This window comes from Pan paniscus, chromosome 1 (genome assembly GCF_029289425.2).
Source record: "Pan paniscus chromosome 1, NHGRI_mPanPan1-v2.0_pri, whole genome shotgun sequence".
NCBI lineage: Eukaryota > Metazoa > Chordata > Mammalia > Primates > Hominidae > Pan > Pan paniscus.
The window spans coordinates 221,689,753-221,705,909 of NC_073249.2; the positions used below are offsets into that span (position 1 = coordinate 221,689,753).

The 16,157-nt window shown below is 48.0% G+C and overlaps 1 protein-coding gene across 1 annotated transcript in view; it reads left to right on the plus strand.

Moving 5' to 3' along the window:
* The window catches only part of NOL9 (nucleolar protein 9), a 33,904-nt gene extending 17,747 nt beyond the window's left edge, over positions 1–16,157 (plus strand). The window contains exons 7-12 of the mRNA XM_003822145.5: positions 4,041–4,202; positions 4,722–5,019; positions 5,401–5,512; positions 8,327–8,504; positions 10,667–10,800; positions 11,493–16,157. Coding sequence (XP_003822193.1) covers positions 4,041–4,202; positions 4,722–5,019; positions 5,401–5,512; positions 8,327–8,504; positions 10,667–10,800; positions 11,493–11,642 — 1,034 coding nt within the window. The 3' untranslated portion in view covers positions 11,643–16,157. The remainder of the gene's footprint in view (positions 1–4,040; positions 4,203–4,721; positions 5,020–5,400; positions 5,513–8,326; positions 8,505–10,666; positions 10,801–11,492) is intronic.

Consider the following 16,157-nt stretch of genomic DNA (forward strand, 5'->3'; position numbering starts at 1 on the left):
ATGGATGATTTACAGACGTTTTCTCCCATTCTGAGGGTTGTCTCTTTGGAATTTTTTCCTTTGTTATGCAGAAGCTTTTTAGTTTGATGCCATCTCATTTGTCTGTTGTTAACCTTTGTTTTCGGGGTCATATCCAAAAAATTGTTACCTAGACCAGTGTCATGAAGCTTTTCCTCTAGTAGGTTTACAGTTTCAGGTCTTAATACTTAAGTCTTTATTCCATTTTGAGTTGATTTTTGTATATGGTGTTTGATAAGGATATCTAGTATCCTTCTTCTCCCCGTGGATAACCAGATTTCCTGGCCTTATTTATTGAAGACTGTCCTTCCCCCTTGTTTTGTTATTAGCACCTTTGTCAGAAGTCAATTGGCTGTAAATGCAGTGTTTATTTCCAGGCTTTCTATGCTGTTCCATTGGGTGATATGTCTTTTTTTATGCCATTACCGTGCTTGGTTTCTGAGAGAGACAGTGTCTCACTCTGTCACCCAGGCTGGAGTGCATTAATTAGCACAATCATAGCTCACCGCAGCCTTGGATTCCTGGAATCAGGTGATCTGCCTTAGCTTCCCAAAGCACTGAGATGGCAGAGCCACCATGCCTGATCCTGCCATGCTGTTTTACTTAAAAATTAATTTAAAAATATTTATTTATTTATTGAGACCGGGTCTTGCTCTGTCACACAGGCTGGAGTACAGTGGCGTAATCACAGCTCACTGCATCCTCCACCTTCTGAGCTCAGGCTAGCCTTGCAGGTAGCTGGGAAAACAGGTATGCACCACCAAGCCTAACTCCATTTTTTTTAGACTTTGTAGAAACAGGGTCTCCCTATGTTGCCCAAGCTGCTCTCAAACTCCCGAGCTCAAGTGATCCTCCCACCTAAGCCTCCCACAGTCCTGAGATTACAAGTGTGAGCCACTGCACCTGGCCTTATTTTTTCCTTTGAGACAGGATCTCAGTCTGTCACTGAGGCTGGAGTACAGTGGTGTGATCATAGCTTACTGCAACCTCAAGCTTCTGGGCTGAAGGGATCCTCCTACCTCACTTGAGTAGGTAGGATGACAGCTATTATTAGCCACCACACCTGTCTAATTTTTATTTTTTTATTTTATTTTATTTTATTTTATTTTATTTTATTTGAGACGGAGTCTCGCTCTGTCACCCAGGCAGGAGTGCAGTGGCGTGATCTCGGCTCACTGCAAGCTCCGCCTCCTGGGTTCACACCATTCTCCTGCCTCAGCCTCCCGAGTAGCTGGGACCACAGGTGCCTGCCACCACGCCCGGCTAATTTTTTGCATTTTTAGTAGAGATGGGGTTTCACCACTTTAGCCAGGATGGTCTCGATCTCCTGACCTGGTAATCCACCCGCCTCAGCCTCCTAAAGTGCTAGGATTACAGGCGTGAGCTACCGTACCCGGCCCACACCTGGCTAATTTTTGAACAATTATTTGTAGAGGCAGTGTCTCACTTTGTAGCCCGGTCTGCAGCATGCTCTTTTAATTATAACTGCTTTTGAAGTCAGAGAATGTGATACCTCCAACTTTTTTTTTTTTTTTTTGAGATGGAGTTTCGCTCTTGCTGCCCAGGCTGGAGTGCAATAGCACGATCTCGGCTCACTGCAACCTGTGCCTCCTGGGTTCAAGCGATTCACCTGCCTCAGCCTCCCAAGTAGCTGGGATTACAGGCACCCGCCACCATGCCTGGCTAATTTTTTGTATTTTTAGTAGAGGTGGGGTTTCACCATGTTGGCCAGGCTGGTCTCAAACTCCTGACCTCAGGTGATCCACCTGCCTTGGCCTCCCAAAGTGCTAGAATTATAGGTGTAAGCCACCATGCCCAGCTGACCCTGTCTTAAAAAGAAACAAAAACAAGAAAACTTGGCTCTCATTATTCTGAACACATTAATTTATGTGTACAATATCCCTATGTATAAGCAGCCGCTCTGCCCTGCCGGCCACCTCCTAGGACCTGTCTGTCTACTGAGCTCCTCTTACGTCCTAGGTCCTGACTGCACCCTTGGCCTGGGCTCTCCAGCTGTACTGACCCTGGCTACTCCATGGCTCCATCCTTTTTTGAGCACTGTCTTAACTTTCAGGAAAAACAGGAAGTTCTGGGGTCATCTTTCACTTTCTCTTCCATAGCCTTGGAATGAGCTATTTTTCCAGAGAGCCCTGGCTCCTTTTCATGGAGAGAGATTGAAACCAGAGTTTCAGTACTGTGCACGCTTGTTGCCTCTGGTGTGTTATTGTTTCTAGATCCCCTCAGTGCACAGAGCTAGCATATATTGCATATTTAAACTCAAACATACATATGTATATGTGTATGTATGCATATAGATCTGAACTTCTGTAGATACCTTTTCTATCTGTTTCATTAAAACCAGGCACGGTGCTTCATGCCTGTAATCCTAGCACTGTGGCAGGCCGAGGCAGGCGGATCACTTGAGGTCAGGAGTTTGAGACCAACTTACTTGGCCAACATAACAAAACCTCATCTCTACTAAAAAATCCAAAAATTAGCCAGGTGTGGTGGCGAGTGCCTGTAATCCCAGCTACTTGGGAGGCTGAGGCAGGAGAATCACCTGAACTCGGGAGGTGGAGGTTGCAGTGAGCTGAGATTGCGCCACTGCACTCCAGCCTGGATGACAGAGTGAGACTCTGTCTCAAAAAAATAAAAAGAAAAAAGAGAGAAAGAGAGAGAGACAGAGAGCCATGAGTTTCCGACTCATCCGATTCTGGCTTAACACCCCAGGGGTCACTCTCGTTAGCCTTCCTCACTTTCATATTTGTAAGTTGGTTCTCTGGTGGGAAGAAACCTGCCTATGATTATTTACAATATATTTGCATATTTGCTCAGTCTTCTCTGAACTATACAGGCCACTCCCTCTGCTGCTGGCTACCCCACATCCCTGCCCTTACTGGCCCCAACCTTGAAAGGAGCCTCGCTGGCTGAATTCGCAGCTCCCATCATAGTGGCCACTCTGAAGGTTGAGTGGCCCTGCTGCAATCACACTGACCCAGGCCATCTCCCTTCTGACCCTGTCACACACAGTCCTGGTCACTGGCCTGCTGACTGTGCGGACCCTGCCCTCATTGAACTGCTCAGCGCCCTGTCCCTGGCCAGAGGAGATATGTCATGATTAGGAGTGTGAACGCAGGAGCCGGCCCCTCTGGGTTTAAACCAGCTTGCTGTTTACTGACTGGCTGACCTTGTTCAAGTTGATCTCTTTCCCAATTTCCTCATCTGTAAAAATGAGGATACTACTACCTGCCACAGGGTTATGAAAATTAGAGGCTCTTGGCTGGGCATGGTGGCTCACGCCTGTAATCCCAGCACTTTGGGAGGCTGAGGTGGGTGGATCACCTGAGGTTGGGAGTTCAAGACCAGCCTGACCAACATGGAGAAACCCCGTCTCTACTAAAAATACAAAATAAGCCGGGCATGGTGGCACATGCCTGTAATCCCAGCTACTTGAGAGGCTGAGGCAGGAGAATCGCTTGAACCTGGCAGGCGGAGGTTGCTGTGAGCCAAGATCGCACCATTGCAGTCCAGCCTGGGCAACAAGAGTGAAACTCTGTCTAAAAAAAAAAAAAAGAAAGAAAATTAGAGGCTATATGTGAAGGGCCTCTTAGAACAGAGTCATTGCTGTATTGCTATAAGACACACATGGCTATTCATTGCCCTTTCATTGGGATAGAAGCCCTGTGAGGGTGGGGATGTTTGTCTGTTTTGTTTACAGATATGTCCCAAATCACTGGAACAAGCCCAGCAGTTAGCAGATTTGTGTGTTCGCTGAATGAATGGCCATGTTAGGACATAATTGGCATTAGCCGTTTATGTGAAAGTGAGCATGTCTTTGTGTTAAGTTGAAAGCTTAGATTTCCAAAAAATGGAATTAGAGTGTTCCTGTAGGTAGGATGATCTCAGATTTCCTAGGGTTCTTTGTCAGTGATAACGGCTGAAACAAAACCCTCACCACCTTTTAAGTGGCCAGGATTGGTCACTCACCTTACTCATCTGATTACTCATCTTTGTCTTTTTAGGGCCACCTTTCACTCACCTGAGGACTCCACAGAAGATGGTATATTATGGGCAACCTTCTTGTAAAAACAACTATGAGAATTATATTGACATAGTGAAATATGTGTTCAGCGCTTACAAGAGAGAGTCCCCTCTCATCGTCAACACTATGGGATGGGTTTCAGGTAAGCCTGCATGTGCACATCTGCAAGGGAAGGACAGGCAGTGTGAGTACTGTTAGTTTCAGACATTCACGTTAAAGCCCAGTGTTTTGTTTTTTGTTTTTAATTGAGGCAGGGTCTCACTCTGTCGCCCAGGCTGGAGTGCAATGGCGTGATCTCGGCTCACTGCATCCTCTGCCTCCCAGGCTCAAACAATCCTCCCACCTCAGCTTCCAGAGTAGCTGGGACCACAGGCGTGTGCCACTCTGCCCAGCTAATTTTTGTAGTTTTAGTAAAGATGGGGTTTTGCCATGTTGGCCATGCTGATCTTGAACTTCTGGCCTCAAGTGATCCGCCCACCTTGGCCTGTCAAGGCATGCTGGGATTACAAACATGAGCCACTGTGCCCAGCCGAAGTCCAACGTATTGATGGTTTCTTTGTCTTAGAACAAATGCATCCATTTGTCGTAGGAGCATGTCACTGTTCTTGAGCGCGTCACTGTTCTTGAGTGTATCAGCTGTGCTAATGTCTCTTCCCCACAGACCAGGGGCTCCTGCTTCTCATTGATCTGATCCGATTGCTGTCTCCCAGCCACGTGGTTCAGTTCCGCTCTGACCACAGTAAATATATGCCAGACCTTACCCCGCAGTATGTAGATGACATGGATGGCTTGTACACAAAAAGCAAGACCAAGATGAGAAATCGACGTTTCAGACTCGCAGCATTTGCAGATGCTTTGGAATTTGCTGATGAAGAAAAAGAGAGTCCAGTTGAGTTCACTGGACATAAACTGATAGGTGTTTATACAGACTTTGCATTCAGAATAACTCCAAGAAATAGGTAACTAACCCTCATTTGGCTGAAGAATTATTTTTCCTTCCGTCGAAAAAGACCTGCCATTCTCAATTCCTCTAAAGGCCTGAGTCCTCTAATATCTTCAGGTCTCTATCACAGCTGTGCACTTACAAAGACGAACCAGTTGTTTTCTGAACTGTTATGTTCCCAGTGGAAATATCCAGAAGTGTCCCCTACCTCTGGCTGCCAGCAACTTTGACTTAAAGGAGTCTTTACACTTCCTGTTTTTCCAGTTGGGGTCCGTCAAGGGGGGGCAGTGCTGGAAAGCCCAGTACTCTGTGAAAATGTGACCTCTGTGATGACAGGTGTGGGAGGTGGCCGTTGAGGGTTAAATGTCTACTTACCTTGTTGTGATTTGCCTTTCAGAGAGTCACATAACAAAATTCTTCGAGATCTGTCCATCTTGAGTTACCTTAGCCAGCTGCAGCCCCCGATGCCCAAACCACTTTCTCCTTTACATAGCCTGACACCCTATCAGGTAATCTGAACTTACAGGAGAAATTGTCTTCATTTTGTTACACCCTTGTGTGGTTTTCTGTGTGCTGGGCACTCTCCTAACCACTGCATAACTCCTCGCTCATTTAATCCTCAGAACATCCCAGTGACACAGGTTGTGTCGTTATTCCCACTTTATAGATGGGGAACCTGAGGTGTAGAGAGGCTGAGGGACTCAGCACTAGGGGCTGGGCTGGCATGCAGGCCCAGGCAGTTCAGCTCCAGTGACTGCTCTTAGCCATGGTTCTGTACTGAGGATAAGTGTGGGTCCGTGCTGGGTTTGAATGTCCCACCTGGTCGCAGGGGCTGCTCCAGCACTTCCACTTTTCAGCTGTAGAGCAGGGGTGCTACTGGGCCTCAGAGAGTGAACGTATGGATTCAGGGAGCGTTCACAGTGGAACCTGGCACCCAGAGAACACTCTTAAAGTACTTCACATTAGCTGGGCGCGGTGGCTCACACCTGTAATCCCAGCACTTTGGGAGGCCAAGGCGGGCAGATCACGAGGTCAGGAGATCGAGACCATCCTGGCTAACACAGTGAAACCCCCTCTCTATTAAAAATACAAAAAATTAACCAGGCATGGTGGCACGTGCCTGTGGTCCCAGCTACTCAGGAGGCTGAGGCAGGAGAATCGCTTGAACCCAGGAGGCGGAGGTTGCAGTGATCTGAGATCACGACACTGCACTCCAGCTTGGGTGACAGAGCGAGATGCCGACTTAAAAGAAAAAAAAAAAAGAAGTACTTCACATTACTGTCGTCAAAAGTAGATTCCACCACCAGAGTATTTGCAACTTGGAATCCAGGCTGCTAATAATTGTTTTGGGAGGAAAGCATGATAGTGTTAGGATTCGGGATGATGAAAAAACAAAACTAGCGGCAGGTAGCACTTCTGAAATGCTTACTCTGTGCAGTACTCTGTTCTAAGCCTGTGTAACTCCACTACTTACCGTGGTCCTGTTATTATCCCCATTTTACAGATGGTAAAAGCAAGGCCAGGGACTGGGAGTCAGCTTGCCCAAAATGGTGTAGTCAAAGTTGAGGCTAGGACTGAAGCCGCAGGACGCCCGACTCTGAGCCCAGGTCTGTGGTCTGCCACACAGCATGTCCGGTTTTGAGCGCTTGCTCCATGCCAGGCACTCTGCCAAGCATGGAGGGGCTCAGTGACTTCATGGCCACCCTGTGAGAGAAAGGCTAAGACATGCTTCATTTACAGCTTTGAGCATTGGGCCTTGTCAGGTGGAAGCATTTGCCTTAGGTCACATAGGCTGAAGCGGCAGACCTGGGCAGCAAGGATATGTTTCTTGGGCCCGATGGTGGTGTGGGCTCCAGGCTTCTGAGTTATCTCCCCTGGAGAGTCTAAGTCACTTTGCTAATGGGGTTTTAGTTTATGGGTCATTTATTCACTTGGAGATGCTCTTTAAGTGAATGTGAAATTTATCTGCCAATACTTTAATCTGTCTTGTATTACTCCACATTTATTTATTTATTTATCTTTTTGAGATGGAATTTCACTCTTGTTGCCCATGCCAGAGTGCAATGCCACGTGCTCGGCTCACTGCAACCTCCGCCTCCTGGGTTCAAGCGATTCTCCTGCGTCAGCCTCCCGAGTAGCTGGGATTACAGGCACGCGCCACCACGCCCAGCTAATCTTTTGTATTTTTAGTAGAAACGGGGTTTCACCATGTTAGCCAGGCTGGTCTCGAACTCCTGACCTCATATGATCCACCCGCCTCAGCCTGCCAAAGTGCTGGGATTACAGGCGTGTCCTCCGCACCCGGCCCACATTTATTTTTTAAATTTAAGTGTTTTTTGTTTCTTTTTTTTTGGAGACAGAGTCTCTCTCTTTCACCCAGGCTGAAGTGCAGTGGCACAATCTTGGCTCACTGTAATCTCCACTTTGTGGGTTCAAGTGATTCTCAATTCTAGTACCTCAGCCTCCCAAGTAGCTAAGACTAAAGGCATGCGCCACCACCCTTGGCTAAATTTTTGTATTTTATTTATTTATTTATTTATTTTTAATTTTTGTTTTTGAGATGGAGTCTTGGTCTGTCATTCAAGCTGGAGTGCAGTGGCACGATCTCAGCTCACTGCAACCTCCGCCTCCTGGGTTTAAGTGAGTCTTGTGCCTCAGCCTCCCAAGTAGCTGGGACTACAGGCACGCACCACCATCCCTGGCTAATTTTTGTATTTTTAGTAGAGACAGGGTTTCGCCATGTTGGCCAGGCTGGTCTCAAATTCCTGACCTCAAGTGATCAACCCACCTTGGCCTCCCAATGGGTTGAGATTACAGGCGTGAGCCACTGCACCCAGCCGAAAGAATTTTTTATTTTATTTTATTTTATTTTTTATTTTTATTTTTTATTTATTAATTTTTTTTTTTGAGACCGAGTCTTGCTCTATCACCCAGGCTGGAGTGCGGTGGCGCGATCTCTGCTCACTGCAACCTCCGCCTCCCAGGTTCAAGCGATTCTTCTGCCGTAGCCTCCTGAGTAGCTCGGATTACAGGCGCCCACCACCATGCCTGGCTAATTTTGTGTTTTTTGTAGAGACAAGGTTTCACCATGTTGGTCAGGCTGGTCTTGAACTCCTGACCTCGTGATCCACCCGCGTCGGCCTCCCAAAGTGCTGGGATTACATGCGTGAGCCACTGTGCCTGGCTGTTTTTATTCTTTAGAGATACTTTTGAGTAGGCACTTTGGCAGACCTATCTTTAGATAGCTGGTTAATCTAGTTGTAGAAATTAAGTGGTCTTTCAAAGTAGCAATGAATAGAGTGAGATGCAAATTCATTTTCCAGGTCCCTTTCAATGCAGTCGCACTCCGGATTACCCACTCTGATGTCGCCCCTACCCATATACTATATGCTGTGAACGCCAGCTGGGTTGGTCTTTGCAAGATCCAGGATGACGTCAGAGGATACACGAATGGGCCCATCCTGCTTGCCCAGACTCCAATCTGTGACTGCTTGGGCTTTGGTGAGTCTGAGAGTAAAACATATCCATAAACCTACTGAAAAGGATCCACTGCTTCAACTGTAGATGACTGGTCTTGACCTTGTAGCTGTGTCTAAGCTACAGAGGTCAGAGAACCCCCACTCATCTATATAGCACGCCTTAAGGGCTGGAGGCCAGGAAGGAAGCAGCTATTTCTCTGCTTCGTCTGCCAGCTCCTGTAAATGTAGGCTTCCCAAGGGCCTGGGCTTGGCCCTCTTCTTCTTGCTCGACACTTCTCCCCTAGGCTGTCTCAGTCACTGCTGGGTTCTAAATCCATTTTAGGCGTTGCCTTTTTGCAGTGTCCTCCAACACAGCTGTTCATCTGCGTTCCAAACCCACCTTGTCGGTATGCATCTTCACTTGAGTGCCTGACTGGCATGCAGACCTGGGACCCCCAGGACCCTCCTGCCCTCACCCTCTCCTCCTTGCCCCAGGCTCGTACTTGGTCCATTGGAAGATTCACTCTGACATCCAGGTCAGACCCTGGCCCCTCCTTGGCATCCCCTAGCCTTCATTTGGTACTTTCAGCCCATTAGATGGTCTGGTGGCTTCTCTCTTCAAAATATGTCAGCTTCTTCCACCTCTTCTCAGCATGCTAGTCAGCCACCGGCATCTACTGAAAAGTTTCTTAACTGAACTCTCCACTTCCTCTCTTAAAATTCATCCCTACAGCCAGGAATGACCTGAACCCAGGCACAATTGTGCCACAGCCTGGCACTTCCCATCACTCAGATCCAGGGTCTGGACCAGGGCTCGAAGTGCCCAGCGGGATTGGGTCCCCACTTCCTTGACCTGCCCTGGTTTCCTGAGGTCAATAAATGTGGAGTTTTGGAAGGGTGCTGGAGCTAAGTAATCCCAAATTAGCAAAGTCCTCAAATGCACATTTCAGATTTGGACAACACTGTATTTCTCAAAAGCATTTTCACAGACCATAAAGGAGGAACAGTAATATCAGGTTGTCTTCTGTATGTTCCTTAGTGGTGGATTTTCCCCCTGGCCTGTACTCACCAACAATCAAGGACTTTTTTGTTTTTTTTTTTTTCCGAGACGGAGTCTTGCTCTGTCGCCCAGGCTGGAGTGCAATGGTGTGATCTCCGTTCACTGCAACCTCCGCCTCCCAGGTTCAAACGATTCTTCTGTCTCAGCCTCCTGAGTAGCTGGGATTACAGGCATGCGCCACCACGCCCAGCTAATTTTGTATTTTTAGTACAGATGGGGTTTCACCATGTTGGTCAGCCTGGTCTTGAACTCCTGACCTCGTGATCTGCCCACCTCGGCCTCCCAGAGTGCTGAGATTACAGGCATGAGCCACTGTGCCCAGGCTGTTTTTTTTTGTTTGTTTGTTTGTTTTGAGACAAAGTCTCTCTCTGTCTATTTGGGCTCACTGCAACCTCTGCCTCCCGAGTTCAAGTGATTCTTGTGTCTCAGACTCCTGAGTAGCTGGGATTACAGGTGCGCGCCACCATGCCCAGCTGATTTTTGTGATTTTAGTAGAGATGGGGTTTCACCATGTTGGCCAGGCTGGTCGCAAACTCCTGACCTCATTCGATGCACCCGCCTCAGCCTCCACAGTGCTGGGATTACAGGCATAGCCACCGCAGCTGGCCCAATCTAGGACTTTTGCATGTAGACCATTTTGGTTCCTCGTGGCTGAACACAGGGAAGGTACGAACTGCCCCAGTGTTCAAGGACTCCATCTCTTGACTCTTTGTATTTTTTTTTTTTTTTTGAGACAGTCTCACTCTGTCACCCAGGCTGGAGTACAGTGGCGCCATCTCGGCTCACTGCAAGCTCCACCTCCCGGGTTCAAGCTATTCTCCTGTCTTGGCCTCCCGAGTAGCTGGGACTACAGGCGCCCACCACTACGCCCGGCTAATTTTTTGTATTGTTAGTAGAGACAGGGTTTCACTGTGTTGCCCAAGCTGGTCTGGAACTCCTGATCTCAGGTAGTCCACCCGCCTCGGCCTCCCAGAGTGCTGGGATTACAGGCGTGAGCCACTGCACCTGGCCAGCTCTTTGTATTTTCAAAACAAAACAGAGTTGATATCAAGACTTATGTTCAAAACCATTCTGCAGTTTCTAACGATGGAGAGGTTTGATGTTTTCCAAAAGGGTGATTTTTGTGTTGTGCGCGTGTCTTGAAGGCATCTGTAGAGGCATTGACATGGAGAAGCGGCTGTACCACATCCTCACCCCTGTGCCCCCGGAAGAGCTAAGGACCGTGAATTGTCTGCTCGTTGGAGCTATTGCCATTCCGCATTGTGTCCTTAAGTGCCAGGTGAGCCTTCCCCCGGGCACAGCCCTGGAAGGAGCCTACTCAGGTCCACAGAAGTGAGGAGCTGAAGTAGGGTCAGGGGTCATGGGAATGGGTGATCTGGGAAACCTATACTTTGTTGTAGATCCTGAGTGAGCCGAGACGGTGTCAGGGCCGCCTCCAAGGCCTGAGACTATGAATCACTGTCACTCGTGGTGTCAGTGTCGCGATCTGGGCTCACTGCAACCCGTGGTGGAGCCTTTACATAGGAGTAGGTTGTGTTGGAGCAAGCAGAGGCCCTCCCAGGTTTGCCCTCCTGAGGACAGTCTTCAGAGGCATCACGGGACCAGGTCAAGGCGTCTGTGTGCCCCAGAGCCAGCCACAGGGACTGAGAGTGGGCTCTGGGAACGGGGGATGTTCCTACCATTCTCATCCTCCGGTGTCCCTCATTTGAAAGGGACGCACACTGCACCCCCACTCTGCCTCACGCTGTTTGCTGTGTTGATGGAGTGGGACAGAAGGGAGGCCTTGGCACGTTTGTTACCGAGCCAGTTGATTAAAGGGGGCTCTGAAGGAAGGGATCAAATGCCTTAAAAGTGAGAAGTCCCCACCCAGACCATCACCATGACACTGCCTTCTAGGTGTGAGAGAGCACTGTAAACCCCTCTGGGCTGGACCTGGAGTGTTTCCATGCATTCTCTGTGTTTCCATTTCAGCATGGGATCGAAGGGACAGTACCTTATGTCACAACGGATTACAATTTTAAACTTCCTGGAGCATCAGAGAAAATTGGAGCAAGAGAACCTGAGGAGGCACATAAAGAGAAACCATACCGAAGACCTAAGTTCTGTCGAAAAATGAAGTGATGCTCGCGTTTTTAATAAGGGAAGAAACTTTCCTACCAGAAAGTTTTGTCTCAAGCCTGACCACAAGAGACATGATGGAGTTTCATGGCCATGAATGGTGCCCTTATTAGCAACAGTGTTTTTTGTGTAATTCGTGAATGTCGTATAGTAGTCTTAAGTTTCTCTTTTAAAGCTGCATGAGCTAGAATTTGTTCTAGTCTTCTGTGTGATACTCATACTTGCTGTCCAGAGGGAGTAAAACAGCAGAGAACAGTTTGTGTGCCATTAAAACAGAGATTCCTCAGAAAGTTCTTCAAGGACCTGGTTATTAGAATCAGGATAAAAATAAGGAAACTGGGGCCATTACAATGTACTGAGAAGGAAGGAAGAAGGCCGATCTGCAGGATCTCAAGCATAATGGATACAAGGGCTCACCACGGGCCTTGCTGAGCCACGTGCAGAGCTGGGGTCCAGCGGTCTGCTTCCTTGGAGCCAGTGTGGATGGTTACAGCCCATCCATTTGGTGCAGTTGTACTTGGTGTGTTATATTCAATCAAGGTTTAATAGATAGGGCTGGGCATGGTGGCTCATGCACACCTGTAATCCTAGCACTTTGGGAGGCTGAGGCGGGAGGATTGCTTGAGCCTCGGAGTTCCAGGCTGGAGTACACCAACTACTCCAGCCTGAGCGACAGAGTAAGACCTTATCTTTTAAAAAAGAAAAGAAAAATTTAAACGGGTTTGATAGATATAAATTTGGACCCAAGAGCCCTTCCTTTTTTTTAATCCTGAGGTTTTATGCTGAGGAAATTTCTTTCAAATCTGGAAAACCTCGGGGCCAGGCGCGGTGGCTCACGCCTGTAATTCCAGCACTTTGGGAGGCCAAGGCAGGCGGTTCACGAGGTCAGGAGATCGAGACCATCCTGGCTAACACAGTGAAACTCCGTCTCTACTAAAAATACAAAAAACTAGCTGGGCGTGGTGGTGGGCGCCTATAGTCCCAGCTACTCAGGAGGCTGAGGCAGGAGAATGGCATGAACCCAGGAGGCGGAGCTTGCAGTGAGCTGAGGTCACACCACTGCACTCCAGCCTGGGCAACAAGAGCAAGACTCCATCTCAAAAAAAAAAAAAAAAAAAATCTGGAAAACCTCTTCTGGGGGCTCTTAAAAAGTAGATTTGTCCAAATTGACTTCTGATCTGAGGCCAGAGACAACCACAGGGCAGAGCTGGAGACTGGGCTGTTTTGAAGGAAGAAGGACTGGCAGACCAGCTCTTGGGAAAGCTCCATTTTTGCCTGTGGGAGGCTGGACCTGAACTTGCACCTATGAACAACCCTGCCATTTAGAGCTTTTTCCTGGGGGCGCCGGCGGCTGGTGACCAGACTGCCATTCTCCATGTTCTCCCTGGTGCTTCCGACTCTGTCCTCTAGGTTGGAAGTGGTTTGTGTAAACGGGTGATGGGACCAGGTCACATCATTTCTGCATTTAAGACAGCAGGATACTTCCTGGGGCTGAGGTTCAAACTGGTATTGTGACCACCGCTTTGACAGAATTCCATCTTCCCAGCATGATCACATTGTAAGACTATTAGGATGTGTGGGTTTTAACACTTATATACACTTATATACAACTGTTGGTTATCATTGTCTTTAGTATTTTACAGTGGCCCCTCAGCACCTCTTAGACCCAACAGCAAAGGACTTAAAATAAGCACAGGAAACCTTGCTATGGTGATTAGTTTTGATACCTTTGAGACAATTGAGTCTAGCTTCTTAGTTGCCCCTTATTTATGTTGAAATCTGGCTCATTCGTATGATGTTTTACTGTGCTGGCCTTGTAAAGAATTTTAAGACAATCCATCACCATCAATGTTTTGCCTTTCTCCACTTCCGTGTATCTTACAGTTATACTCACCGGAGGTCATTTGCAGCAAGGCTCTGGAAGAATGAAACTGGTGCCCTGTAATTGCATTTGCATTCAATCTAGGTTTGCCTTCAGGCTTTAAATGCGGCCTGTATGAAGGTCAAGTCTTTTTCTTCAGTCCCTATCAGTAAAGAAAAATCGTTGCCTCTAGAGGGAGCTATCAGCTGTGGGTCAGGTGGCCGTACTGGGGCTAGAGTTGGCCCAGGAAGCTGTACAGGGTTTAGGGAAGGAGGTTCGGAGACCGGGAGCCAAGGCCTCTGTCAGGTCTAGCTTGTGCCGGTCAGACCTGCAGCAGCACCATTCTCCAGGATGACGATTCATCCCATTATTGATGGCAGTGGCCTTTTTATCCTTTTTTTTTTTTTTTTTTTTTTTGAGATGGAGTTTCGCTCTTGTTGCCCAGGCTGGAGTGCAGTGGCGCAATCTGGGCTCACTGCCACCTCCGCCTCCCGGGTTCAAGTGATTCTCTTGCCTCAACCTCCCGAGTAGCTAGGATTACAGGCATGCGCCACCATGCCTGACTGATTTTCTATTTTTAGTAGAGAAGGGGTTTCACCATGTTGGCCAGGCTGGTTTTGAACTCCTGTCCTCAGGTGATCCACCTGCCTTGGCCTCCCAAAGTGTTGGGATTACAGGCAAGAGCCACCGCACCCGGCTGGTGGCAGTGGCTTTAAGGGCATTTAGAAGAAGGACAAGATTGGACTTTTTATCATTTCCACAGTCTGTTATGGGTCAGATTAGGTAGTAAGGAGTTCTCCATTGGAGCTATTCTTTTTTTTTTCTTTTTTTTTGAGACAGAGTCTCGCTCTGTCACCCAGGCTGGGGTGCAGTGGCACGACCTTGGCTCACTACAGCCTCTCCCCTCCCGGGTTCAAGTGATTCTTCTGCCTCAGCCTCCCAAGTAGCTGGGATTACAGGTGAGCGCCACCATGCCTGGCTAATTTTTATATTTTTAGTAGAGATAGGGTTTCACCGTATTGGCTAGGCTGGTCTCAATCTCCTGACCTTGTGATCCGCTTGCCTCGGCCTCCCAAAGTGCTGAAGCAATTTCTTTTCTTTTCTTTTTTTTTTTTTTTTTTGAGACAGAGTCTAGCTCTGTCACCCAGGCTGGAGTGCAGTGGAGTGATCTCGGCTCACTGCAACTTCCGCCTCCCAGGTTTAAGCGATTCTCCTGCCTCAGCCTCCTGAGTAGCTGGGATTACAGGTGTGTGCCACCACGCCCAGCTAATTTTTGTGTTTTTAGTAGAGACAGGGTTTCACCATGTTGGTCAGGCTGGTCTCGAACTCCTGACCTCGTGATCCGCCCGCCTTGGCCTCCGAAAGTGCTGGGATTACAGGCGTGAGCCACTGCGCCTGGCCTGAAGCTATTCTTTACAAAAGCTCTTAGGTTTTTTTTGTTTGTTTGTTTGTTTCTTTTGCGACGGACTCTGTCGCCAAGGCTGGAGTGCAGTGGCCTGATCTCAGGTCACTGCAACCTCTGCCTCCTGGGTTCAAGCGATTCTCCTGCTTCAGCCTCCCAAGTAGCTGGGATTACAGGCGCCTGCCACCACACCCGGCTAATTTTTGTATTTTTAGTAGAGATGGCGTTTCACTTTATTGGTCAGGCTGGTCTCGAACTTCCAACCTCAGGGGATCCGCCTGCCTTGGCCTCCCAAGGTGTTGGGATTACAGGCATAAGCCACTGTGCCTGGGCCTCTTAGTAATTTTTGTATGTAATTTTCAAAGTATCCGGGATTACAGGCGCCCGCCACTACACTAGCTAATTTTTTTTTGTATTTTTAGTAGAGATGGGGTTTTACTATGTTGGCTAGGCTGGTCTCGAGCTCCTGACCTCGTGATCCGTCCACCTTGGCCTCCCAAAGTGCTGGGATTACAGGCGTGAGCCACCGCACCCGGCCTAGGTCATTTGTTTTTGGGTTTGGATGGCAAGATCATGGATAAGACAGCAGGCTTTGATTATAGAGCTCTGAGTTCAAATCCTGGCTCTACCACTTGTCAGTGGTGTAACTTGGAGGAAGATGCTTAGCCTGAGCCTGTTTTGTGTTTTGAGGATTGGGTAATTGTTCTTCCTTCAGTGTTCCTGGGTGAGGAGTAAGTGAAGTCATGTCTATAAGACATGTAGCACAGTCTCCGGCATGTAGAAACGGTCAGTAACTCCTAGTGTGTGGCTAGCCTCTGATGAGATGGTAAACTCAGGAGGCTGGCACCACGGCTGTGCTACTCACGGTCATGCTGGAGGGATGCAGAAACTAAATGAATCCACAGCTACTTACTCATCTTGCCTCTGGCAGGTTCACCTTAAAATTGTTGCTACCAAGCTTCCTGTGGTCAAAGAGCCCTTGAGGAAGCAAGCTCCACGGCCACCATAGATAACCCATTCCTGAAAGTTTTTCATAAACCCCCACTTGTTGCTTTTAAAATTTTATAAGCAGCTTACACATGTAGAAAATGATCCTCCAGCCCACCACCACATAGTAATCACTGACACTGTGAGGTGTCTCAGCTGGGGTTCTGCTGTGTGTGTGTGTATTTTACAAAATATGTATGGTTTCTGTTCAGCTCTTTTCAGTTAACAGATGAACTTTTGTACCATTAAATATTTTTGAGAACATGAA